The following is a 25,272-nucleotide window of genomic DNA, read 5'->3' on the forward strand; positions in this document are numbered from 1 at the left end:
ACCCAAAAGGGCCTTAAAACCCTGGGGAAGGAGGAAGAGTTAACAAGCAGCAGAGGGCAAGAAGAGCAGCTTAGCTGGGATATCTGAGTGTTCATATCCAACACTTGAGAAACCTCTTGACATTATCTGAGTGACTGATTAGTTTGGAACACTTGGAGAATCCAAATTCATTTTGACAGGGGCAAAAAATACCTCTTAACAGCAAGCCACTTGGTTGAAAGCCATACTTTCTGCCGTCAGCAGCCTCCCTAACTTTTTGCCTTGCTAGAAACCTGGAGAGGGAACAGTTTGATGCATCTTAACGTACCTTTGCGCCGGAGGACCAGTTTGTTGAAGAGATCTGACATGAGGTCTCCACCCTGCTCTGTGGCTCTCACTGGGGGGAAACAAAACCACAAATACAAAATCAGACAGACGATAATGGAATGCAGAAAGTAGCGGAAGTCTGCTGGCAAATATATATATATAGTACTTGACAGACTTCAATTTTAAAAAGACAATGGGAAACCTGGTGGGATCGCTCTACCTGCACCGCTCTGAAAGTCAATAGCAATATTGGTATACAATACAGTGGTACCTCGGGTTACATACGCTTCAGGTTACAGACTCCCCTAACCCAGAAATAGTGCTTCAGGTTAAGAACTTTGTTTCAGGATGAAAACAGAAATTGTGCTGCGGCAGCAGCAGGAGGCCCCATTAGCTAAAGTGGTGCTTCAGGTTAAGAACAGTTTCAGGTTAAGTACAGACCACCGGAACGAATTAAGTACTTAACCCGAGGTACCACTGTACATGGGTAGGGCTATGAGTGTGTTGCAGTGCCAAAGGAGCACAGAAACCGGATCCAGAGCTTTCCTTTTAAAAAGCAACAAGGTTCTAGCTCTCATGGCTGGGCAGAAGGGGACAAAGCCTAGCATTAGTTGATTCAACCCCCCTTGTGCTTGTCTCCCTGCCACCTGCCCTACCAGACCAAATGCCCTATTAGCGCCACACAGCTTATTTGAACCAAGCCTAAGGAAATGCAAGGCTGTGATGTAGCCTAAGCAGAGAGTGAAGAGGGCTTAGAAAAAGGCTAGGCCATGTTTTTAAGAGGCCACTTCCTCTAACCTGCCACCTTGGTTCTCAGTATGAGAATGCTTCCCATAATAACCTTTCTAATCAGCAGCCAAGTCATTCCTAAGGAAATGCAGTAGCGTAGTCTTGCAGTTGGAGGTTAAACGTGGTCAGTAAATACAGGACCCAGTCTGCTGGGGGGGGCACCTTAGGCTCTGCCATGTTTGATCGCATTTGACACAACCCATTGGTTCTGACTGGGGGGGGGGGGGACAGAACGGGGAGAGCAGCCAGCACCTTGTTCTTGCTCCTTCTGCTTCTTCTTTTCCAGCTTCCGCTCTTTGACGCTGCGGAGGTTTGCCTTCCCAATGCCGCCAGCCTGGCGGATGGACTCCAGCAGAGTGGCCCTGCCGCTCGACGGGTTCACAACCTCCTTTGGCGCCCCCTGAAGAGCAGCTGCAGAGAGGGAGAGAAATGGGCTCTTCAAAAGACCCACAATGTGGTCCCCAGCAGGGAATGCATGCCTGAATTGGCTTTGGGACCAGTCCAAAAGGATGCGGCAAGATGCCTTGCTAAAGAGCTCTGCTGTTTTTGCCCTGGGAGCTTTGGAGTTCTCGTGTCGTGGCTTCCTGAGCATCATATGTTAAACCACTCCACTCCCTCCCTCAAAGTCCCCCTGCTCTCTAGGTGCAAATCCCAGGGGAGGGACCAAGCTCAAGAAAATCTCCTTTAAAGGAGAGGTCAAGCTAACTACAAATTTAACAAATGCTGGTGTAGTGGCTAGAGAGACTGAGCTGCAAAGCAGGAAGTCCTCAGTCCAACTCTCACCCCAGCCCTGAACTTGCTAAGTGGACTTAGGCAGGCCACTGTCAGCCTCAGCTCCCCCCCACTCCCTCTGCACCCCAAATCTGTCATATGGGGGACAGTAATGAGCAGGGGTGTGGAACCTGTGGCCCACCAGAGGTTGCTAGGCTCGAAATTCCCATCAACCGCAGCCAGCATAGCTCAATAGTCAGAGATGATGGGAGTCGAGCTCTAGCAATATCCTGTGGGCTGCAGGTTCCCCACCCTTCCACCTGCAGGTTAGCCACCCCTGTTGTAAGAATTACAATTAGACTGTGCAGATTCATGAACACATGAAAAGGCTATACAGTTGCATTACAATTCAATCTTCCAAATAACCCAGAAGCGTGCCAGCCTTACCTGATGCTGCTGCACTGCTCTCTTTGCTCCCTTGAGACTTGGAGAGAGGTGGGGCCTGAGGAGGGGGTGGGGGAGGTGGGGCACTCGCAGGGGGTGGGGGTGGAGGTGGGGGAGGAGGCGGTGGTGGGGGTGCATCCTCCTGAAGATCTGAAAGAGGGACAATGGAATAAAGATTAACAAAATGAAAGGGGAGTGCAAACGCAAGCCCTCTTCCCGCATCACTAGTCCTCCCCTCTAGACTGAGGCTGCTGAAGCTGTGGCCCTTTAGCTGTCACTGAACTACAGCTCCCATTGCTCCTGACCATTGGCCATGCTAGCTGGAGTCAACAGAAGGGAGTCGCCAACATCTGGAGCACCACAAGTTTCCCAACCCTGTCCTGGATGCTCCTGAGTTTTCAGTTCTGCAGGCCTTTAGGACAGCAATTAGTTGTACCCCCATGTTTCAAGAAAAAATACAATTATCACACAGACGGGGGCAGGGTGGCGGAATGCATTAGTAATAAGTCACAGAAGGAAATGGTCTGACCCCTCTGCAACCAAATCAGACACTGTCACAACCCCAAACCTCCTAAGAAACAGGACCACCATACAAGTCAGCCCCAAATCACTATTCCCCAATGTTCAAACTAAATCAAGGATGTTCTGGGTCTAATTCTTTACATCAGGAGCAGGGATCAAGGGTCATGAGCTAACATCGGTATGCTCTCTCCTTCCACCTACATTTCAGAAACAAACAATGTAGAATGTTAGCAGACCTTGCATAGGATTCTACTTAAGGCAAGAAGAGCCTGCTGGATCACCCAATGGCCATTCTCACAGTGGCCAGCTAGATGCCTGTGGGAAACCTGCAAACAGGACCCCAGCACTAGAGAACTTGCCCCTCTTGTGGTTTCCAGCAGCTGGTATTCAGAAGCATTGCTGCCCACGACTGTGGAGGCAGAGTCTAGCCATCTTGGCTGGTGAATGGCAAAAAAGGAGGAGGAATACCTTGCCGGAAGGGCTCTGCCGTCTCGGTGCTGAAGGTGGGGAGATCCAGTACAACGGGGCCAGGAGCAGAAGGTGCAATGCCAGGCCCAAGGTCAGCACTGTACATGAGGTCAGCGGCAATGCCAGGCAGGTCAGGCAGATAGGAAGGCACATCTATCTCGGGCACCTGCCCTAGATCGGGCACGTAGAAGTAATTTTCAGCCACCTGGAATATACACAAAAAGTGAGACTATTAGTTGTGGTTAACAGCAACACACACACACACACACCCAAGCAGGACAACCAGGAGGAACATGGGGAGAAACGGCAACCAGAGCCTCCCTCTTCTAATGTACATGCTACTGGCCCTCGCCAGTTTCTTGGCAAGCTCACGGTGACCCTTCTTTCTCTGAAATCAAATGTGAGGTAGTTAAGGGCTAACAACAGGCCTCTCAGAAAGGTGTGGGGAGGCAACGGGATCTCTTTCAGAGGACACCCTCATCCCCAACACTTGGAGCCTAGCCCTGGGAAGACGGGCAATTTGGAATCTCTTCACCTTCACCAAAAAAGACCATCTTCCCCTCTGTGAACCTCCCCAGACCCCGAGAGAAGTCCTCTGAGGTCCTCCTCTGCATGCCTCTTCTGAGGGAGGTGTGGAGAGTCATGACAGAATGGGATGTCTCTCCAGCAGCCTCCTGCAACTTATGGCATGCTTTCCCCAGAAAGCTCTGCCTGGCACCAACCTGGTCATTTCAGCATCAGGCAAATGCATTTTTTTCATTCCTGGGCAGCATCAGTGATAACAACAGTACTGTTAAATCTGTTTTTAATAATGTTTGTGTGATTTAATCACTGCAATATTATTCTACGGTGGTTATAAATTGCTTTGGGACATTCAGAGTGGGAAGCAACGCACACATTTAAGAAACCTAAACCTTCCCTGGCTCCTCCACCTCACACCCCAGAATGTCTCACCTGCTGATCCAGCTGTCCTCTCTTGGTGATGGAGAGCGGGGCATCAAAGAGCTTCTCTTCTGTCTCTGTCGCCAGAGCCACATGGGTCTTGGTTACCGCTCCAGCCAGAGGATCAAGGAAAACATACTTCTTGTAACTGGCCACAAAGAAGGAAGGGGGGGGGAATCACATTAGTTCATCTCAACCAGAGCACAGCAGACTCACGCAGGCAGGAATGTGGGGCCAGACTAAAATGAAAATGAGTTCCTGCTTCAATTATCAGGATTTCACCTTCTTGCAGACTCCACAGAGAGCCAAGAAATGCTGCCGCAAGCCTGAACCTGCACAGATCGCCCTCAAAGCAACACAACAGACAGCAGCAGCTCCACCTCCGATTTATTGTGGGATAACAAAACGTGATTTGAAAAATTTAAAAAAGAATTTCAAAAACAGTAACCTTGAAGAGTCAGACAACAGCAGCTCCCAAGTCGGAGGAAGATTTGAAACATATCTGTATCTTCACTTCCTTAAATTTTGTTCATGCTCTCTAGCCAGATCATCATTGCTCCCATTTTGCTGATGAAAAACTAAGGTTAAAAGATTCTACCTTGCCCAAGGAAGCCGCAGCAGACAAACGTCTAAAATCCTGCTCACAATTAATTCACTGGGCCACAAAACTGCATAAAATTGCACCAGCTAGGGCCCAAGTCAAGGGCAAGTATTCTTCCACAGGCAACTGAGATGTGAGGGTACCATAAAGGGGAACTTGAAAGAGCAGGGACACATCAACCTGTTGACATTTCTTCTCTTCTGCTCAAACCTCCCCCTCCCCCTTCATTTCTTACTTTTTATACTGTTGTCCAGGGCAAATCCACTGCCCCAAGAACACACCTCTTTCAAGTGCACACGCAGCTGGTGCTTCAGAATGTTATAAGCACAAATATTTATGAGGGGAAAAAAGAGGGGAAAAAAGGGGGGGAGAGGAACAAGTAGATGGTGGGTGGGAAGGAGAGAGAAGAATCCGCATAATAGGAAGAGGCTGGGAAGGAAACCAGGCTTCAGATGGGTAGGTTTCACAGGGAGAAACAGGACTAAGAGGGATCCTCAGGTGTGGCTGCTTCAGAAATAAAACAAGTTCAGCAGGTGTGATGCAGCTCTGCCTTGCCCTAGCCTGTTTCCTTTAAGACAGCCACATTCTCCAGTCCTTCACTATGTCCATTAGAAAAGTCACAGCACCTCCTGAGAAGCTGACCGTCTACAAGGAAAGCTGGACCACTTGGGCAGGAATCAACACTGAAGCTGCCCAATCTCTTAATTTCCAGAAAGGTGTCGTCTGCACCTTCCTGGCTATGTGTAGCCTCTCTGATTGGCTACCCTGGAGTCACATGTCAATCAGGAGCCCATCCAGGCTAAGAGCCCTTACAAATAAAATGCTGCCAACAATACTGCAACCAGCTGCAGGGGCTGCCAGCTTCAGAGATTACAGTGCTTCTGTTAGTTTGCCTAGTTTAGAATGAATTAGTCCAGTTCAGTGTTTTATTATCCTTTGGACTGTGCACACTCTCTGCTTCTCCCCCTTCTCTCCACTTTTTAAAAATGCACCTCTTAAATAAACTGCTTAATTGGATTTCTGGGCTGTACTGCTTACTGGGCACACTCAGGTGTTGGTTGTCCTTCATGTTGCTTGGACTATTTCAGCTAAAAAGAAGGTACGCTACTGGTTTAACGTGTGTGGGAGATCAGAAGGGGTGGCAGGCCAAAGGGACCAGGCAGGAGACTTTGAATTTGGCAGGCACTCTCCTGATTCCCAAGAAGACCACTGTAAGGCCGTGAGAATCCTTCATCCCTTCCTGTGAGTGAGTCCTGGCAAGAAAAGAAAAAAGGAGGGGAGGTTCATCTGTTGGTAGTGAGCTACCGTATTGGGTTGGGGCTGCAGGAGGGTGTCAGCGTCCTTCACAGCAGGTATTTCAGTCCACTTGGGACTAGCAAAAAGCATCAATTAGCAGGCAACACTTACAGGTTCTCTGTAGTATTGAAGAGCAGCAGAGAACTCAGAGAACTAATATTCCCAGGGAGGCTTCCGAGACCTTCTTCTGCATCGTCTTCCTGATGGACTTTTGCAGTGACACAAACTGGGAAGTACTTCAGTTTCTCCTGCAAAACAGAAGCAATGTAGCTGTCAACAACGTAGACAAGGCGGCGGGTTCTTTGCCCATTTCCCAGGGTGCCACCTCTGTCTCTCAAGCACACTGCACTGCTTGCCACACTTTCTCTTGGGTTGAGAGGGGTGGGTGGGTCAAACAGTATTGCTCCTTCCCTGTGCACTCTGGGGTTGCCTTTGAAAGAGACATTGCTCCAGCTCAGGGAACCCCCTGTGAGGTCCCCGCTAAGGCTGGAGGGCAGCTCCCCCCCCCCCCACTGCAACTCTATCCTCCAAATATAACACTTCATTCCCCCCTCCCACAAATGCACAGGAATGATTACAGCCAAGTACTTAGATGGAAGAAAGGAAGAAGACGTTTCCTCTAACACTTCACAGGTAAAAAATCAAGACACGCAAGCTGGCCTCCCTGGCCTCCTATCCGAGTTCACCATCTCACCTATTCCAAATGCTGCCTGCCATGTCTTCTTTGACTCTGCCGCAGCCTCCCCTGCTCTCTTCCCAAAGCCAAATGGGTGATTTGGAGGTGGGGGGAGGTTAAAGATATAGGGGGTTTGGTTGGTTAAAGGCATGAGTAGGTCAGGGTCTTGTGACCAGCATGGAAGACTGACCTGAAAACCCGAAAGATGACTTGCCCCTGCATAGATCCGTTAGATAGCTCAGATCATTTGGGGAATTTTGCCCATGGCATTGCAGCCTTCAGAGTATCACAGGGTGGTGACCCTCAAAATAGGCATTTTCCCACCATTGCTCCTGCACTGTGGAATGCTCTTCCCTTCGCTGTACATTGAGCAGCACAAATCAGTTGCTTCAGATGTCTTGTAAAGACATACCTTTTTGCCCAGGCTCTGTGTGACCCATAAGACTGGACCCTGTTACTACTGAATTCCTGCTTCATCTGTTTTCATAATGTAATTGAACTTGTTTTTATGTTGTATTTCTGTTTTATGGTACTGCTTTATTGGAAATATAGCTATATCTCCTCAATAAAACACACTCTCTCTCTCTCTCTGTGTACACATATATACCTAGTAGTGCAGCAATAAAACTGCTAGCACATTTGCAAAAAGCTAAGCAGGGTTCCAAATTGGATTTGGTTGGACTAGATGACCCTCGGGGTCTCTTCTAACTCTATGATGCTATGATATATGGTACACATACACACACACTTTTGAGTAAGAGAGAGAGACTATGTAGATAAACTGAAATACACTGAGAAATGAACATCTTAACATTTTCCAAGGTAAAAGGAAAGGACGAACTGTTATTGGGGAAGGGGTCAATAAACTTCAGAAATAAAGCCTTCCCTCTGAGCATTAATATTCATGCATCAACATTTAATTTTTAAGCACCACAGAGTGCTGATGCCTTTGCTAGCAGCATTCCCTGTCCTCGCTTAGTCCTGGAGCAGCGAGTGGTTGCAAAAGCCTCCCTTTGATAAATTTCAATTAGCACTGCATGCCTGCCACTCTGTCTGATGGGTCTCGCTTCGCATCTCTCATGATGCTGTAGCTTCGCTCTTGCCTCCCCGCTATAGCATAGGTGTGATGGGTTCAGCAGGTATTCAAACATCAAATGGAGAATTATACTCCACTGCGGTGCTACCTCTACAGAGGTCTTCCCAACTCGTACTTTCCGGATTTTTAAACTGGAGCCTTGCACGTGGGAAGCGAAACAGACTAGATTGCCCACTCAGCCCAAAGCAGCAGTGGCTCACTAAAATTCTTGGCAGAGATCTTTCCCCGCCATCTGCTAGCTGATACTCTTAACTCAGTGGTGGGGAGTGTTGTTTTTGTTCATTTCATGAGAATACGTGAGAGTTGAATGGCCATCTTTGTGAGGGCTAGTAACACGCTTCCAGATATGCCTGCTATGTGTCCTTCAGAGAGAAGCACGTGGCATATTTTATCAGCCTCCCTTTGAAAAATGTCACTGGCAGACTCCAGCGGACTAGCGAGGGCCAGAGGGGAGCAGCTGGGAGCAGCCCTGCCTTTGGGTGGGCTAACAAGCTCTCCGCACACTTCCCATGACTTCCAAGCCCAGTCTGAAATATTCATGTCACTTTTTACTGTGACAGACTCGGCTTCCATTAAACTGCAGGAAAGTTTAAGGCGCTGAATAATTCAAAGGCAGCTTTATTTTTGGGTTCTCTAGGAAGGAGGAAAGAAAGAGTGCGCCCAGAAGCAGTTTATAGTTGATCTCTGGTCTGAAAAAAAGAAGAAGAGTTTCCCCATCTGTTCCAGCTCCCAGAACTGCATGTTAGCCACGTCCGAGGAAGGCAGCATCACATGCTGGCACTCCTCTTGAGGATAAGAACGTTTCCCTGGCTAAAATAAGACCTGTAAAATGATTGGGGAGCTATATTGCTTGCCACTCTCGGGTACTTAACTGGCTGATTCTCCGCAGCCAACAAGGGAATCCCAGAGGGAATCCTAAGAGCTGGAGGAACTGCCAGTTGCATTATAAAACTTACTTGCTAAAAGGAAAAATACTCCAGGTTTGTGGGCACAGACTCTGCTTCGGTAGCTCCAATGTTCTAGCGAGGGCAGAACACTCTGAAATGGAGCTCCTTGTGAATAGGAAGCTCACGTTATGGAGAACACCTTAAGAACTATCCAAAGAACTTCCTAGGCATAAGAATTTGAAAACCTCCGGACCAGAGCCTGGGAGAAGTAGACAATTACCAAGGGAACTGAGAGCTGCTTTCCTCTCTTCTTCCTCAGCCTGTCCGTGTGGGCCCCAAACAACTCAGAAAGCAGTTTGTCCCCCACCTCTGGGTGACACAGTCAGTAGGGCACACGGACGCACATATGCGCATGCACGCACACACACTTGCCACCCTGATTTGGTACCCTGATACAGCAACAGGGGTAGAGAACCCTCCTGTTCTCTGCCATACTTCTGATTCCCTAGGGTTCTCCTAATGCTATTCCTGCCACCCCAATTAAGGCTTTCATCCACACATCCCAACCATTCAAAATCCAAACCCAAGAGGAGTCCCATCCCTGTGGATACAGGATGCCGGCAAGCTGCCCATCCGCCTTACCTGCAGAGTTTTCTCATCAAATACTCTGTGCTTGCTCTGAATCTTGCGCCTTGGTCGTTTCTGTGCATCCAGGTCCTCAGCACCGGCAAAAATAGAGGAGTACTCTTGCAGCCGCTCAGGAGCAGGGTATTTGGAACTGGAGAACACCTGGGAGGACAAACGCAAAGGGAGAAATAGAATCCGAACAGGAAAAGGGCATGTTGCCTGGACACATGCAATGTGGTGATGGAAAGAGCACATATGGGATCAGTCTGTTAATGCAAAGCTAGGACTCATGAACGGCATTTGGGTGCCTTCAATTCCCAGCTTTTAATTCCTTACCCGTGCAATAAACCTACAAGTCATGCTGAGGCACTCTGAGATATGGAATATAATTGCAAAGAAATCACTCCCCCTTTTTGACTCATTTTTCAATGGCTTTTTACTGAGAATTAGAGTACAGTCTCCACTGAGGGGGAAAAGCTCCATTAATTAGTTCATCTTGCCACCTGTGAGGGTCTGGTGCCAAGGTCACGATGCGCAGGAATGAACTGAGCAGCTGCATGGTCAACCAGAACGTAGATTTTGTACAAAAACATACACCCTCCAGCGATGGAGGGGAGAAGCCCCAAGACCCTGATTGGCTAAGTAAAATCTACCCTTCTCTATATGCAGAGAGCTTTGTATTAAAATGGTCTCTGGCTTTGGTCTGATGGGCCTGGCTCAAAGAAGGGTTGTGAATTGCAACCTCTATGCAGGCCTGGGTGTAGCCTGCTGCCTTGGTGGGGCCCATGACTTTAATGGTTGGTATTAGGGTGAGAGAAGCTGGCTTTGTTATGCATTTTTGCACCGTTAGCCTTTTCTTAAAGGTAAAGGGTAAAGGGACCCCTGACCATTAGGTCCAGTCGTGAACGACTCTGGGGTTGTGGCGCTCATCTCACTTTATTGGCCAAGGGAGCCAGCGTACAGCTTCTGGGTCATGTGGCCAGCATGACTAAGCCGCTTCTGGAGAACCAGAGCAGCGCACGGAAATGCCATTTACCTTCCCGCCAGAGCGGTACCTATTTATCTACTTGCACTTTGATGTGCTTTCAAACTGCTAGGTTGGCAGGAGCTGGGTCACCCCGTCGCGGGGATTCAAACCGCTGACCTTCTGATCGGCAAGCCCAAGAGGCTCAGTGGTTTAGACCACAGCGCCACCCGTGTCCTTAGCCTTTTCTTAGTTGTCTTTTATTGGCAGTGGGTTTTATGCTTATACCCTCCTTAATAAAGTATTGCACTTATCCTGCTGTGGCTCTAAATCTGGTACCTGGGTGCTTGGCGTTATGCTGTTGAGTAACTGTGGACTCGGGGCTCAAAGGACAGCGATTGGTCTGTCTTTTGCCTCTGAGAATCCCAAGGATGTCCAGAAAGAGCCTGAGTTTCCCCTGGCTCAGGTGGCAGCAGGTACTACCTGGCAGGGTTGGTTTTTATGCTGGTCATTAGGCATCCCTCTTCCAAGGAACTCCTGAGCAGGTGGGGTTGTCTAAGGGCACCCTCCTAGGAGAACCCTTTACAACAATGCACTTAGTGGACTCAAAATCATAGGCATAATATGAGAATGGAGCACTTGCAATGTAACTAGCGAGACCCCTTGTGGGTCAATGTGATTCCAGACGGGGGAAATCAGTTTAAGCCCTGTCTCAGCTAAACAGCTCCCCAGTGACTGTGGGCGAGCCCTCATCTCTGACTTCTAACGCTCAAACTCAGCCATTTGCCAATGAAAGAAAGATAGAAATACTGCAAGGCACTTTATGCACCGGGGGAGGGGGAGAAATGCGGCAGAAATAATAAAAGAGAAGAGGACTTTGGAATATTGGAAAGCAGGGGCATCTATTGAGGAACATCCTTTGGGCTCACTAATGCTCTAGGATTTAATAGGAGAAACTGAATTGGGGAGATTAAAGGCAATAGAATTCCACCCCCACTCCAAAAAGAGAAGAGAGGCTTAGAGCTGTGCAGTGCTTCAGCATAAGAGCTCTGAAAAATTCCAAACACCTCGGATTTGTGGTTGTAATGCCCTGCATTTTTCTGCCAGTGAAAACTTCCTCTTCCTCCGACCCAAATCAAAGGATAACTAAAGTCCATAAAGGGGACACTGGTGTTACATATAGGGCCCAACTCCCAGCAGCCTCAGCTGCCAAGGGCGATGGTCAGGGATGACGAGAGCTGAGGTCCACCAATATTTGGAGGGCATGACATTGGCTTTCCTTGCATGCAGAATGTATTTGGACCATCAGGTCAGGGGAAAGATTTCTTCCAGTACGGAGGCCAAGAGCAGGGGGCGAAATCTGGACTGGGCAGCTGCAAGAATCCACCGACACCAGGATTCCCATCTATAATTAGCTGGGCCCTTTAGTCAAACCAGTGTGAGGGATTTCAGAAGAGTAGCCACAGCAAGCATGCGGTACCTTGATAGCTTTCTTGCTGCCCTTTATCTTCTCGATTTTGGCTTGAGCAAGAGTGACTCTCTCATCAATAGCCCGCAGCTGTGTCCGGCTAGCCTCCACTTGCTGGGAAATCCTAAGAAAGAATCCAACGTTCAGATGAAATACTCAACTGTTAAGCCAACAAACCACTTAGCTGCTCAGCCACCTACACTTTTCAGACTTGTCCTGTGGCCTCCTGAAACCAGCTTCTGTGTTGCTATTTCTGCATTTGTCTGCAGCAGGGGCGGGGAACAATCTACAGGCTGAGGGCCGCATTCCTTTCTGGGCAGTCTTTGGAGGGCCACATGCCGGTGGTGGGTGAGGTCAGAGACAAAAGTGGGCAGACCAACTAATGCAAATTTTACCTTTATACACACATTCACACACCCCTCTCTAACCTACGTCTGGAAAAACAAGAGGCGTTATCAGAGTTCAAGCACACATTCTGGCTGGGCAAAGGCTGAGCTAGTGAAGGATGTGGCCTGCAGAGAGTTCTAAGGGCCACACAGAGAGGGCTGGAGGGCCGTATTGGAGCCCTGACCCTGAGGTTCCCCATCCTTGCGCTACTGTCAGTTTGCGTCTGCCAAACATTTTAGCTTTCTTGGATCTCATTGTGGTTGTTTACACTGTCCTCTATAAACCACCTCCAAGATTTGGCAGTGCTGAGTGACCAGGCGAACACTTCGCTTGTGTTAGATGACAGAAGGATTGAAGACGCGACAGGGTTGAGGGTCTCACAGTGCTTGGTTTTGTTTTGACGGGGAAATATTAGAATCCAGCTCTGCTGGAGTGGCAATGTAGTGGGCAGGCCAAATAACTAGCATTGCTTCATTCTGCACCTGCCTTTACTCCCTCCCCCCATTAAGAAACCTACCCCTCCCGTCCAAATTTAATCCTTCCGAGCTTTTCACCAGTGCCAGCAAAATCTCCGCCCGAGGCACATACAAGTGCTCAAACTGCATATAAGATCCCCAAGTCAATAATCCAATTGTTGCTGACTAAGGAAGGTGTACAAAGTGATTGTTACTGCAGCCTTGCTAGGGCAGCAAATTCACAACATATCTGTAGAGAACCTAAGAATAAAACCAAACAATTGTGGGATACACACTGTTACTTGTGCACTGCATCCTAGAGTAGGCTCTATACTTACAGGTGAGACTATGAACAAGAAATTTTTATTTATTTCAACCATAGTTTCGAACTTTCCCTGCTATTTACTGTCATTGAGTATTTGTAATTTTTCATAAAATATTGTAACAAGAAGAAGAACACTTTGATTTCGAAAGCTGCCTCACAGTGAACAATGGCACCTCCAATAACTTCCACATGAAACGGAAAAAAATGCACAGCTGAGCATGCCAGCATCATTTTACCTTTTCATTTTCGAATGAATATGTGCCTTATTCCAAGTCAGACTAGCAGCCCGCCCACCCAAGTTCTATCTACTCTGAATGGAATAGGCTCTCTGTGGCCTTTGGGTCTGATATTGTAAGATCCCTAAACTCAAAAGGCAAAGGACTAAACTTGGGATCTTAAATATGCAAAGCACATGCCTTTAAGCCTTTCACATTTTAACTCCTGGGGCAGCTCAACTGGTAGAGCAATGAGACTCATAATCTCAGAGTTGCAGGTTCAAGCCCTGTGTTGGGCAATAGATTCCTGAATTGCAGGATTTCTTCCTTGCAGGGGGTTGGACTAAATGACCCCCAGGATTCCTTCCAACTCTACCACTCTGTGATTCTATTATTCTTCCTTTCTGTCCTCTTCCCACATGATACTGATATTGTTGCAAGGGTTCTCAATCCACAAAGGAAGCAAGTCAACACTCAGAGCACCAGGGCAATGAGTTTTGACTAACTGAAGCTCCATGGGGTTCAAACAGGAATTAAGGATGAAGACAGAGAACATTTTAATAATTGAGAAGTCACCACAACATGCATGTGACCACTTGGTAAGCTGGTCACTGGTATTGCCTTCCTCTTCCTGCTCCTTAAATTTCTGATCAGATACAGAAGCTTGCCAAGGTTTCCTTCCCAAGTTGCAAGCCAATGCAGATGAAGATGACTTACTTCCCAAGTGGTTACAGGGAATCACAACCACAGTGTAACAGCAATGGCAAAAATTACTTGGCAAACAGTCATCTGCATGCACCCCAATTGTAGTTGGGATGTGATTCGCAATGCATTTTATATTCACCTTATACTATATTTAGGGCTTCCTTGACTTAACCAGCTGGAATGCCGTGTTATGTCTCCTCTCTAAGTACAGCCTGAAGTTCTGCTATGAAAAATCAAGGATTCCTTTCAGGTGAGTCTTAAGAACACGTTTAGAAACAGAGAGCTGCAAAGGTCCTTTCTTTAAGAGGTAGATAAAGGTGTGAGTCCAACCTACAGTTCAAACAAACCAACATCTGCCCCTTTTCTCTGAATTGCAAAAGCACTAGAATATAAATCTGTTCAAGACAGAAGGACAGAGATAGTGTGGTGATGGGGGGAGCACAGATAAGGGTCTCAGATGGCCAGGACTCTGTAGCAGAATGGTAAGCAGCAGGCAGGGGAAACCCACAAACAGGACCGGAGCACAAGAGAACATTTCCCTCCTGTGGTTTCCAGCAACAGGTATTCAGAAGCATTACTGCCTCCAATTGTGAAGCCATTGCTCTGCAAGGAATCTGTCCAGATCTTTGGCAAAAGAGTGATCTCACCTTCCCCGGGTAGCCCACTGGATGGGGAAGGAAGGAAGGGAGGGAGGGAGGGAGGGAGGGAGGGAGGGAGGGAGGGAGGGAGGGAGGAAGGAAGGAAGGAAGGAAGGAAGGAAGGAAGGAAGGCGGGCTCCCCACCCCCCATGCTCAGCTCTGGTCCCCTTTCAATTTAACCCTAAGGGAATGCAACCTTTAACAGAAAAAGATTCCTCATCCCTGGTTTGATTATTAGAGTAGAGACCTGGGTCCAAATCCCTACTCAGCCATGAAGCTCACTGGGTGACTTCAGGTCAGTCACCATCTCACAGTCAAATGCAGGGATAGGGAATGTGAGGTTCTCTAGATGTTGTTGGACTACAGCTCCCATCATCCCTGACTGCTGGCTATGTTAGCTGAGGCTGATGGGAGCTGGGAGTCCCAACAGGTTCCCCAGTCCCGGCCTAATATAATTCAAGAGTTGCTATGAAGACAAAATATGGAACAGGAAGACAAAAGTGATACCACCCTGAGCTCCTTAGACGATCATAGAGTTGGAAGGCAGCTTGAGGATCATCTAGTCCAACTCCCTGCAATGCAGGGATATGCAGCTGTCCCATATGGGGATTGAACCAGCAACCTTGGCGTTAAGACTTTGAAAAATTATCCATGTTCAGCTTCCATGGACTGCTGAATACCAGCAGAAAATAGCAGGACAGGCCCTTGTTGCCGTCATGCCCTTGTTAGCTGGTCCTTCTGAATCACCCAGTTAGCCACTATTGAAATCAAGATGCTAAGGCTAGATCAGGGTAGTCAACATGGTGGCCTACGGTTGATATGGACTACATCTCTCAGGATATATCCATTGACCATCCTGTCTAGAGCTGATAGAAGTTAGTTCACAACATCTGCTGGGCAAAACATTGGCTACCCTTGGACTTAAATGGACACTGGATTTGTCTGTTTGGCCTCTTCATAAGCTCCCTATTCTAACCTGTATACAGATGACCAGTGCATTTCCAGAATCTCCATGCTTTGCGGCAACTTTGTCAATCCATACTCTTAATGCACAAGTGAGAGCATAACTTTGTTCATCGGTGATCTTCACAACTATGCAGTGCCTTCTGTCTGATGGGATAAGGCACCGATGCTCTGGTAGCAGCTGTTGCCCCTGGATTTGATGCATGCAATGATGGAAGAGGGGCCTGAATAAAACAGAGAGGCCATGCTAGGAGTTAAAGAGAGTGAACGCCTGTGTGGTTTATAAGGTCTTGGATTCACAGGGCAATACAGGGCTAGGGATGGCTCAGAAATGAAGGTCAGTGCTCGCAATTAATATGTGCCAAACTGCTCGATAAACAAGAGGCCAGCCGGCACTAACTGCCTGAGGCAGATAAGTCATCGAAGGGTCATTTGTAATCAGTAGCTGGGTCCTAGGCAGGCACAAATCGACTAACAATAACTCACTCCAATAAAGAGAGGGCCCCCGAAAGAATGGGAGGAGGTTAGGCAATTACAGCTGAGCACCAGAAACGTCAAGGAAAGCTGCGAAGTAGACCTTCCCAGAATACCAAGCAACTCCAATTTCATGTCTCAAGTAGAAAAGTAAATGATCAGTCAAGGAGAAAGAACATTACAGAACGAAATGAGAAATGAACAGCACAAGAGGATAAAACAGCTCAAGTATTAAATGACTGTCCCCCTAAGACCTACTGCATATGTATAGGATAGAGCAGTAAAAGAGAGAGAGTGAGAGAGAGGCCGGGCGAAGGGAAAGGTGGTCTGTACAGCTGCCAGCCTTGGGCGCTGAAACCAAGCAGTCGCCAACAGGAATGCCCTGTGGTTTTGCCGGTTGGCAAACGCCGAGCATAGGAGCTCCTGAAGCCCATCTTTCATACATGCAAAATGGCAAATTAAGGGTGAGCACAAGGCTGAATTCCAGACAGAAAATATTGTGTACACACAGACCCCCTGACCTCGCTGGTTTGGGAGGCAACAGTAAAAAGGGGGAATTAAAGTATAGACTCAGCACTGCGGTGGGCAGAGAGGGGTGTGTGTATGTGTATGAGTGCATATGAGTTCAAGAGTGTGGGGCGGCCACAGCACTACTGGGGTGCAGGGCCAAGGATGAATTTTCATTTCGTTTCATTTCACTTTTAATTTGTATGCCGCCCTTCAATATTGCTATACACAAGGCGATTTACAGCATCAAAATATACCACAAAGAACACACAGCTTATAATAATCTGATCCAATACAAAAGGTCATAATAAAACCTAACTTTAAAATGAAACAACATATCAAATAAAGTAATATTTAATAATCTATTGGAATATAATAGTACGCTATAAAATTAACTCTCAAAACATCAGGAAATGGTAATTAGAAATTCACTCTTAACAATTACAATACTTACTAAACTATGAATAATAAAAATAACTGCAAGTCCCAATGCATAAAATGCCACAATATATACAAAACCACATGGAGGATGGAGCAAGCTGGCTTTCTCCTGCTCCAGAGGGTAGGACTCTGGAAAGGAGATTCTGACTAAACAACAGGAAGAACTTTCTGGTGGTAAAATCTGTTTGACAGTGGAATGAACTTCTTCAGAAGTTGCAGGACTCTCCTTCATTGGAAGTTTTTAAGCAGAGGTTGGATGGCCATCTGCCATGGATGCTTTAGCTGTGATTCCTGCAGTGCAGGGGGTCAGACTAGACGACCTCTGGGTGTCCCTTCCCAACTCTAAAATTCTACGATTCTCTCCTTCAAGCATGGTACCAGCTTAGACAACTGCTGTTCCTGTGTGGCGGGGCAGAGGGAGGCCGGCAATGGCTTTCCAGAGTCAGGAGAGAGTTGGAGACATCGGTGCCCTTGGAGAGAGCTGCACATTCAATAAACCCCCCCGCACAAAACTTCTTCTATACAGTCAATTATTTGCTCGTGAAAGCACAGAGGGAAACAGCAGACACTTGCAATTTATGAGTGATCAGGGATGCATTTAAAGCCCATTATAAATGCCAATTTCCCCTCAAAAGTTTGAAAGGCAACAAATTAGTGTGTGTGTGTGTGTGTGTGTGTGTGTGTGTGTGTGTGTGTGTGTTTTCCCCACAGGAAAGCCAAATAAGTTCAAGTGTTCGGTCACAAGGGGGGGGGAAACGTCCCAGCCCTACTTGTTTGCCTCTTTCCCCCCTTTCACATTCAAAGCAGCTTCTCCACGTCTTATTTCATGTCTGAGTAAGTGCAATCAAAAACTTGACGGGTAGAATTCCCATGAGGGGAAAACGTAATCAAGATTTCTTCTTCCACCCCCATTAAGCTATTGGCGATTATCCTAATTAATGTTTATCACACTTTGATTACTCCTTGAGCCTGATTTGCAGGTGCTGAAATGCTAGCAGACAGTCCCACTTAGGGAGGTGCTAAACTGCCTTGTGGGGAATTGTAAAGATCAGAGCTGTCAGGCTGCACACAGGCAGACATAAAGACATCTCACCCATACACTTACCAGTACATGGAGAAAGGGTGTGTGTTTTTCTGCAGCAGATTCAACAGGGCATGTTTTCACCCTATCTATTTGCTTTGATTTCCAAACTTTACATTTAAATAGTATTGCTCCTCAGAGTTAAAAAGGTGTCAGTTCTCAGACCTCCAGTTTTAAAAATATCTTCTTTGTGTTGCTGCAGTAGGAAAGGGCTACATCATCTTATTGTTGCTGGCATCCGTCTGTCTTGAGCGACGATGGAGTGCGCCTCCGGAGGTGAAATCAAACTGCTCCTTAGCAGCACCAAAGTGACCTCCCAGGGTGGAAGCCTGGACAGTGTGCCTGGAGGTCCAGGGCTGCCCATGTGATAAGACCCCCCACCCCTGGCCTCGCTGATGTGGTCCAAAGGAAAGTAGAGCAATACATTTGGCACCAGCTTGGCTGCAGCAGTTGCCAGAAGGAGGTGTACAAGACGCCATCCAACCGTCTTAGGGACTCCACTCCAGATTTGTGCAGGGTTTACTCCATAGCCTTTTCTTCTCCCAAAGATATCCAGTAAGGCAGCGGAGTTTTAGGATCAGAGCTTTCCTTCTCCTAGATGGGCTACCTTCCCAGGTTGACAAACCCCATCTGGCCCTCACATCCCTCTACAGCATGCACACGCCTCCTTGACCATTGGACGTACTACTGGATGGTATATACTGCTCAACCGGCCAAAGCCTATCTGCATGCAGGGGAAGTTCCTAACTCACCAAGGGTTTGAGACCCATTGGCTACCCTCACCTGGTTTAGCCGTCCAGTCAAAGCCATTCTTGGGGTGCGGCCACTGTCGCATGCTGACAGCTTCTAGTAGCACAGGTGAGAGCTGAGTGACCACAGGTGGTCAAACTACCCCAGAAAGAGCACAACGTGTCCCCCACCAGAGGTACTCCTTCTACCCTAACACCCCATACACCCTCTCCGTCTTGCGATGCTCAGGTAATGTCAGACATCCTAGGCCAGGGGTGTCCAACCAGTCGGTCGCGTTTAGTGTTTGTTCCTTTGCTGTATGCTGTAGCACTGTGTTCGTTCGTTAGCGGATGTTGTTGGTGAGCGATTTAGTTTAATTCCGCACACTTACTGTTTTAAAAAAGGGCAACAACTTTGGGAAGACCAAACTCTTGGGAGTTGGACGTCCCTGTCCGAGGTCACACTCCATGAGTCCACTATGCAGCTCCTTCCTCCAAAAGCACTGCCCTAGTTTCTGGGAGGGGTGATGTCCATCGAAGGAGTAGGGTAGTGAGAATGATGGACACGGTTTCCTCTGTGCAGTTCAGGGCTTTCTGACATCGCCTTAAGAGCACAGGATGGAGCTGAACAAGGAAGATTTTTGGTACTAACATATAAGGGCCCTATTCAGATCAGGATTGGGTTACCTGAGAGACCACCTGTGTTCTGCAGGAGAGTTTCTCATTAAAGACCCCAAAATATCAGTAGCTCACTGCACAGTAACTGAGAGCAAGGCTTTCAGTGTGGCTAGAGAATCCACTGTGTGTACTTTCCAGAAACTATTAAATACATTTTGTTTTGACACATTTTTCCAGCTAGATTAAAAGGTGCTTATTTTGCCTTAGGTGTTCATTTCTGTTTCTAAGCCTATTTTTAATTGTGGTTTGTTTGTTTTTTGGTATTGTAACTGTTTAAAGGGTACGTTTGTCAACTGCCTTGAAATGGATATAAAGGTAAAGGGACCCCTGACCATTAGGTCCAGTCGTGGCCGACTCTGGGGTTGCAGCGCTCATCTCACTTTACTGGCCGAGGGAGTCGGCGTACAGCTTCCGGGTCATGTGGCCAGCATGACTAAGCTGCTTCTGGAGAACCAGAGCAGCGCACGGAAACGCAGTTTACCTTCCCGCCGGAGCAGTACCTATTTATGTACTTGCACTTTGACGTGCTTTCAAACTTCTAGGTTGGCAGGAGCAGGGGCAGAGCAACGGGAGCTCACCCCGTCGCGGGGATTCGAACCGCCGACCTTCTGATCAGCAAGCCCTAGGCTCTGTGGTTTAACCCACAGCGCCACCCACGTCCCTTCTGAGATGGATATAAAAGACAATTAATAATATTAATAATAATACCCGAGAAAGCAGCAGAAAAATGGAAGCCTTTTTCGCAGCAACGAAACACCTTTGAGAGAACAAGCTTCTACAGAGCACTAGTTTAAATGGGCCTGGGAGAGAAAATCTAGGGTGATTCTCGGTATGTTTACCAATTCTGCTCATAACCTTGTCGGGCAACTTCTCTATTGATGCAGAAACAGTGATGGAACAAAGCAAGATCTCATCTGACTGTTTTGAAGAATTAAACGTTGTAAAATTGACTTGGAAATATTGAACAGACAGTTACATAAGTACACAAAATCTATCATTCTGGAAGAAACAGTTTATATACATTTTGCAAGTTGCGGCTGCAGGCATCTATTGTTAACTCAGCTTTTCACTTGCATTCTTATTTTAAAAAGCCCCATTGCATGCTCACCCATTTGTTGTTATCATAATGACACTTAAAAACAGGCAAGGGTTTAAGTTACTGGAGGTTTCTAGTATAAAAGCAAGTCAACTTGGCCATCTGCCATGGGTAAAAGCTGTCTTTAAACAAGGCTCCTCACACATTATGTTGTTTATATGTACACTGAAAAAGTAACAGATGACGAGCCTACATACTGGCACACTTGTCAGGAAGCTGGGATAGCCAGCAGCTCCACTATTGCTGCATAATGTGTGCTACAGCCCCCTTGCCCCTGGTTCTCAGAGAGAACCAGTCCTCTGCCTGGACTGGACCACTTCAAGTAGCAATGTGGGGGCTCACGTGACTGAATGCTCCCCCATACAGGGGCGGGTGTGTGTGAACCCATTCAGACAGCCAGTATGTCGAATAGAAAAAGACTTCTACCCTAACCTCCCCTCCTGCAACCAAACAGAATTTTCAGTGTGTACAGAACTATTTTTTTGTGTGGAGGACTATTTTACTTATTTATTTCTTAAAGTATTTACATACTGCCCCCTTGCAAAACATCAGAAAGGCGTACAACATTTAAAAACTCTCAAATACAGGCGGAGGCCATTTTTGGCACATCCAATTGACGCAATGGACCCAGAAGAAGGCAGAACGGGGGTGGAATTGAGGCGGGTCAAAAAACCGCTTATATGCGCCCTGTCGACACATGTGGGGGGCGGGAACAGAACTCTTGTGTGATATGGTTATTGGCTGTATAGAACAATCATTAAAATAACTGGATGCTGAAGAAGATGTTAAACAATTGCATAGGCCTGTTGACATTTTTAAAAAGTCTTCAAGAGACACCTGGAAGTCAAAAGTAGAGATGGCTGCCCAATCCCACAGCTTGGGACTGGCGACACCAAGGGATCACCCACACTTTCACCTAACCCGTATTTCAATTGTATTATGTAACAATTAATTCCCCCGGGTCCAAGAGCTTTTCTTACTGTTCCACGGCTGTGCCTTGTGAAAATTCAATCGCACCCGCTGAATTGGATCTTATCCGATGCATAGAAAATTCAAAGAGAGTTTTTGCTTAACTGAGCTTTAATTCAGCGGGCAAGGTCAGAGTTCAAACCAACAGCGCCTGGAGACAAGAAGTCAGGTCATGAATCCACAGAAGTGACCAGAGGAGGAATGACCACTGGGAGGAGTGTAGAAAGAAGAAACACTACGGTACATTTGCATCAGCACGGACGCCTTCTTCTGCCCCAGCTGCAACAAAACAAGTCTCTTCCCTATTGGTCTCTACAGCCACAGCAGGCATTGTAACTCTCCAACAGCTTGACTTGACCCCCAACGGCACACTCTTCTATTATCTCTTGAGACAGACAGATGCCAACGTATGTTTCTTGTACAGATCTATAGTAGTGGGAACTTCATGTAAAATCTGTGAATCTTTATTGTGCTATTGGTAAACTGGAGACTGGAAGATGGTTGTCCAATCTGCACTAAGCAATACTCAAGCAAGTATATAAAAGGAAGCTGACTCCGGCGTCAGCCTTCATTAAATGACACTGACATGAGTATTATTACAGCTGCATGTTTAGGATTAGATGCAAAACAGTCCCTTTTTTTAAAAAAAAGTAGCACTTCTGACATACACTTTGTAGACTGCACACTTCTAATTTCCTGCAGCTTTTCCTTCCTCTGTATTTTTCACTCTTCAAGTTCAAATCAGTTCATAAGTTTGCCACTTCCATTTGCACAATCTCTAAGATCCAGCCTTCCTTCTGTGTCAACGCTGCTGTTCTTCCGGCCGTCTCTTCCTATCGTACATCTGCACTATTGCAATGTTCTCTTTGTTGATTTTACCCATTTCTCATCTCCCAACCTCGTTTGCATTCTTCGTTCTGCCCCTCGACTTGGATTTTTCTGCCTGCTGTTCCATCCTCATCTTTGTCCTTCCTATAGGTCTTCCTGTCTAACTCCCTTATCCTTTTTGTAGTCAGTATAAGCTGCTCGTTCGTTCTTAAGATTTTAGTTTATCTGTCTACATGGTGTTTTACAAAGTAGCATAAGCGCAAGGCAGATCCCTGATCTGAAGGGCCTTGCACACTGCTCTAGCATTTTAAAAAGTAAAATAATGCTGGTAGTGTTAGTTCATTTAAAGTTCTCTTTTTAAAGAGAGGGAGGGGAAGCTTCAATGTGCAGCCAAAAATCCACAGGAATGAAAGTACTGAATAAAATCCATTGTGTGCCCCTGGGCAAATTAAGATAGTCAACTTGGGTATCACTAGCACTGCATTTTGCCACACAACCACCCACCCTTTAAAGCAAGAAAACAAAATTTAAGTTTAAAAGGGGGTAAGATAGGGTTGTCATATTTTAAAAAGTGGAAATATGGACACAAAAGTTGTTGAGTTTCACCCAAAGTTGTTGAGCTTCTTCAAAACAAAAAAGAGTTATTGAGCTATTTTTAATGAAATTCGACAAAATCTATACTTCCAATATGAGCTGCCGTACAGATTATCCCAGGCATTTCAGCAATTTCCACCCAGACACTGTTTACGAGGACAAAATACCAGCTATGTCCAGGAAGTTGCGGACGTGTGGCAACCCTAGGGTAAGAATTGGAGATATGGCATCTTGCCCCAAAGACCCAGGGCTTGGAGTCCCTAGGCCACCCCCTAACAAGGCCTCTGGCACCCACGTTGGTTTTTAAAATGACTACCTCCCTGAATAAAGTTGTGTTGTGTTCACACATACTGTATTAGCCTGAATATAAGCCTCACTTTTTTCCAAATTCTGACTATGAAAAGTTAAAGTGTGGCTTAAATTCGCGACCTTACTAAAACTGGCTTTTACGATATCGCTGCTGAAACAGACATACGATAAAATAGAACGGGTGTGAGTGCCTGCAGAATTTTAAGGGAGCGGCTTATATTCAAGTATTGTCTTTTTTCTCTCTCCCCCCCCCCTTGAATTTTAAAGGTGCAGCTTATATTTGGGTGCTGCTTATATTCGGGTGGCGCTGTGGGTAAAACTTCAGCGCCTAGGACTTGCCGATCGCATGGTCGGCGGTTCGAATCCCCGCTGCGGGGTGAGCTCCCGTCGTTCGGTCCCAGCTCCTGCCCACCTAGCAGTTCGAAAGCACCCTTAAGTGCAAGTAGATAAATAGGTACCGCTTTATAGCGGGAAGGTAAATGGCGTTCCGTGTGCTGCTCTGGTGCCGGTTCGCCAGAGCAGCTTCATCACGCTGGCCACGTGACCCGGAAGTGTCTGCGGACAGCGCTGGCTCCCGGCCTCTAGAGTGAGATGAGCGCACAACCCTAGAGTCTGGCAAGACTGGCCCGTACGGGCAGGGGTACCTTTACCTTTACCTTTATATTCGGGCCAATACGGTAGTAAATCTGTCCATGCAGTTACGGGTCCTGTGTAGTTCTCCTGACATCCTTGGTGCTGTCCTATATCTCTCCAGTCACAGAGAAATTTCTTCTCCCCAAACTACTGAGAGATTTGTCCTTTTTCATGAGTCTGTTAACAAAAGACTTTACGTGCCTCCCCCCAAGCCTCCAAGCCCTTTCTAATTTCAGACACGGCCCATTGACAGTACATTTAGTCAAAAAGGAAAGACTAGAGAGAGAGGGAGAGATAGCGTAATCTTCCATCCAAGTGTGAAGAGCAGACCTTTCGCACTTCTTCTCCCTCCCCTCCCCACTCGGTTGCTGGGAGTTTGCAGCGAGAGATATTTCAAGCTGCAGAGTGTTATATTTCCAGACAGCTCCCTCCTCACCAAACCTCTGACTGAAGTCATGCCTGTAAAGTGAAGTGACTTCTCTGAATCTGCTCCTTGGGGGCCCAATGAATGGAAGAAACGTACCCATAAGAAAAGAACATGAAATTGAACTCCAGTGGGAGGGCTTAGGGGTTGACTGTGATGGGGAAAGGCAGGCCTTCCCGCTTTTATTAAGATAAACAAGACTGGCAAAGGAAACCTGCATATGATGCCTTCTTGCAAATCACAAGAGACCCGGAAAAAGTGGGTGGGGAGGGGGCCGGTATATCATGCAACCGGAGATAAACTTCCTTGGTGAGAGTGTTGCTGAATTTTTAAAGGAGTGTGCAGATAGCATTGATGTTGAGATGGTTGTCAAATTTGTTCATGTCTGCTGATATCTAACGGATTTTTTTATAATAGAAAAGAAGCACTGCCCTGCCCCACCCGCCACAAAAAACCCATTGCCCTCCCTTTCACCTGAGCAAACCAGATACATCCTTCACACCAAGTTCCCAAATAAAGGTTCTGTCAGGCACCAACCAATTTAATCAGTCTCCTTTGCTGAGCTATCACTATCAGTGGCTGCTTCTTTGCATTTGTCATCAAATTTCATAGAATTGGAGAGTTGGAAGGGACCCTAGGGATCATCTAGTCCAGGGGTCAGCTAGGCTTACTGGGCATGGGCTGGATCACTCCTGCGGAGATCCTCCATGGGCCGGGCTGGCGCAGCATGACGCTGGAAATCGCGTCTGCGCGTGTCCACGGTGCCGGAAATCGCTTCTGCACATGCCCAGATGCTGAAAACCACGCCTGCGAGGGTGCAATTTCCGGCATCAGGCCATGTGCAGAAGCACTTTCCAGCATCTGGGCATGCGCAGGAGCGATTTCCGGAGCTGCGGAAGAGAGTCCCTGCGCCGTGCTGGTTTAGCATGGGGAATTGCCGGATGGGCGGCTCACTTTGGGGGCAGCTCATGGGCCGGTTAAACAGCCTTCGTGGGCCGCTTCTGGCCCATGGGCCTTAGGTTGCT

At 47.2% G+C, this 25,272-nt stretch overlaps 1 protein-coding gene across 3 annotated transcripts in view; it reads right to left on the reverse strand.

Annotated features, from left to right (window-relative positions):
• WASHC1 (WASH complex subunit 1) overlaps nucleotides 1-25,272 on the reverse strand; it is a 73,109-nt gene that overhangs the window by 12,018 nt on the left and 35,819 nt on the right. For all 3 annotated transcript variants that reach the window (XM_077935126.1, XM_077935127.1, XM_077935125.1), the window contains exons 3-10: nucleotides 11,810-11,921; nucleotides 9,381-9,527; nucleotides 6,191-6,327; nucleotides 4,195-4,330; nucleotides 3,241-3,445; nucleotides 2,254-2,400; nucleotides 1,348-1,506; nucleotides 308-376 (exon numbers count right to left, since the gene is read on the reverse strand). In XM_077935126.1, the coding sequence (XP_077791252.1) occupies nucleotides 308-376; nucleotides 1,348-1,506; nucleotides 2,254-2,400; nucleotides 3,241-3,445; nucleotides 4,195-4,330; nucleotides 6,191-6,327; nucleotides 9,381-9,527; nucleotides 11,810-11,921 (1,112 nt within the window). The remainder of the gene's footprint in view (nucleotides 1-307; nucleotides 377-1,347; nucleotides 1,507-2,253; nucleotides 2,401-3,240; nucleotides 3,446-4,194; nucleotides 4,331-6,190; nucleotides 6,328-9,380; nucleotides 9,528-11,809; nucleotides 11,922-25,272) is intronic.

Source organism: Podarcis muralis, chromosome 10, assembly GCF_964188315.1.
Source record: "Podarcis muralis chromosome 10, rPodMur119.hap1.1, whole genome shotgun sequence".
NCBI lineage: Eukaryota > Metazoa > Chordata > Lepidosauria > Squamata > Lacertidae > Podarcis > Podarcis muralis.